Source organism: Brassica oleracea, chromosome C9, assembly GCF_000695525.1.
Source record: "Brassica oleracea var. oleracea cultivar TO1000 chromosome C9, BOL, whole genome shotgun sequence".
In the NCBI taxonomy this organism is placed as follows: Eukaryota; Viridiplantae; Streptophyta; class Magnoliopsida; order Brassicales; family Brassicaceae; genus Brassica; species Brassica oleracea.
Window position 1 is genome coordinate 46,960,580 of NC_027756.1, and position 1,718 is coordinate 46,962,297.

Consider the following 1,718-nt stretch of genomic DNA (forward strand, 5'->3'; position numbering starts at 1 on the left):
TCTCTCTCTCTCTCTCTCACTCTGTCCTTGTGACCTCTTTAACAACTCTTTTCTCATAATGAACGAAGAAAAGGTTAACCTATTTACATTGAATGATTCCATCTCTAACTCGAGCTACAAATGTTAGATCTCTCTTCTTTGGTCATCTTCGCTTTAGGCTAGAAGTCACAATGATGAAAGTATCTTCAGGACAAGGGATCGTTAAGCCACCCATAGGATGATCAAACCCAAACTCTTCTTCAGATTTACTGAGCAGAGCTTGAAAGGAAGGCTGGTTCAAATATGAGACAGGAACCATATATCTCTTCTTATGGACCTGGTCCTCGCCAACATACACCGCAAGAAAACCTTTTGGTGTTGTAGCTGTTACAGAGCGGCTCATGATCTTTTTTGCACCCAAGAAACCTCTTACCAAAGCCATTTATAGTCTTCGAAAATCTAAACTGAAGTGGGTTGAGGATACTAAGTTAAATGCTGAGAGTCAAGATTTGGATTGCTTTACTACTTGGTGTTGTGAAGAATTGGTTGTCTCTGGATGTATAAATAGATCAATGGAGTTAAAACCACTCTGCATCCAATGAAACTTCAATAGTGGGACATGCTAGAACAGAGTTTCACATGGTATTGTTTTACAGATGTGACAGGCAATGAAGGCTAATCAACATTATATGCACTTCACAAATCACAAAAGGTTGTTTCCTCAATGTCTTTATAATAATATAAAAAAAAAGAGAAAAAATGAAACATTGCAATCTTCTCTTATCTATGATAAAATATTAGCAGATTGAGTTTCTTAATGATGTGGTGGGACGTTTGTTGCCTACCAAGAGAACAAGAGTCACACATTCATTTTCAAAGGACATGATCTCATGGGGTGAAACTTAAATTTGATCGACTTTAAACGCTGACTAACCTGTCAAGCTATCACATCTGTGTGGGATATCTCTGCAAATAACCTCATCGAGCCATCACCATCAGATTGATCATCAGATGGGGCCTTATGAGATCAAAATGTTGGGAAAGACTAGACAAAGCATGTGTCAGTACATATTAGGTGAGATCTCTGAGCCAGAAAAGAACAACTTTACCAGAGACAGAGACTCGTTTCTCTGTTGGTGAGAAACTTCAGGTCCCCACTTTAAGTTCTAACTACTTAAATTTACTTAGACCACAGAGATGAGGAAATAGGATCACCACAGAACATGAAGAACTTGAAAGCATGTCATTATCTGAAGAAAAACAAAACAATTGAGAAAAACAGTCCTTGTGATTTGCATATGGATCTTGTCTTTAGTTTAAGTGTCCCACACTCAATTAATAGTCTGGTCATATTGCGTGAACTATACTTTTCAATATGGTAAAGACAGAACCATGTGAAACTCTGTTCTAGTCTGTCCCACACTTGAAGACCACAAGCTTCAATGATTTTTGAGAGAAGCTTCAACTCATTCGTTGATCTTTCTATATATACACATCACATAACCCATTCTTACAATCATCAACCAACAAACAAGCAATCCAATAAATTGTATCTTGTCATACACCTCTTCAAAATAATTAAAACTTTCAATCAAAATCATAGAAATGGCTTTCGTGAGAAGTCTATTGGGTGCAAAGAAGATTCTTGGCCGCTCCGCAACAAGTAAAAGTGCAACCTCGGCGGCACCAAAAGGGTTTCTTGCTGTGTACGTAGGAGAGGGTCAGAAGAAGAGATATGT

At 38.0% G+C, this 1,718-nt stretch overlaps 1 protein-coding gene across 1 annotated transcript; it reads right to left on the reverse strand.

The window, feature by feature from the left end:
- Nucleotides 1–25: 25 nt before the first annotated feature.
- LOC106315415 (auxin-responsive protein SAUR21-like) lies at nucleotides 26–534 on the reverse strand. The gene has a single exon (XM_013753145.1). The coding sequence runs from the start codon at nucleotides 419–421 to the stop codon at nucleotides 143–145; it is 279 nt and encodes a 92-aa protein (XP_013608599.1). The 5' UTR covers nucleotides 422–534; the 3' UTR covers nucleotides 26–142.
- Between the last annotated feature and the right edge of the window lie 1,184 nt (nucleotides 535–1,718).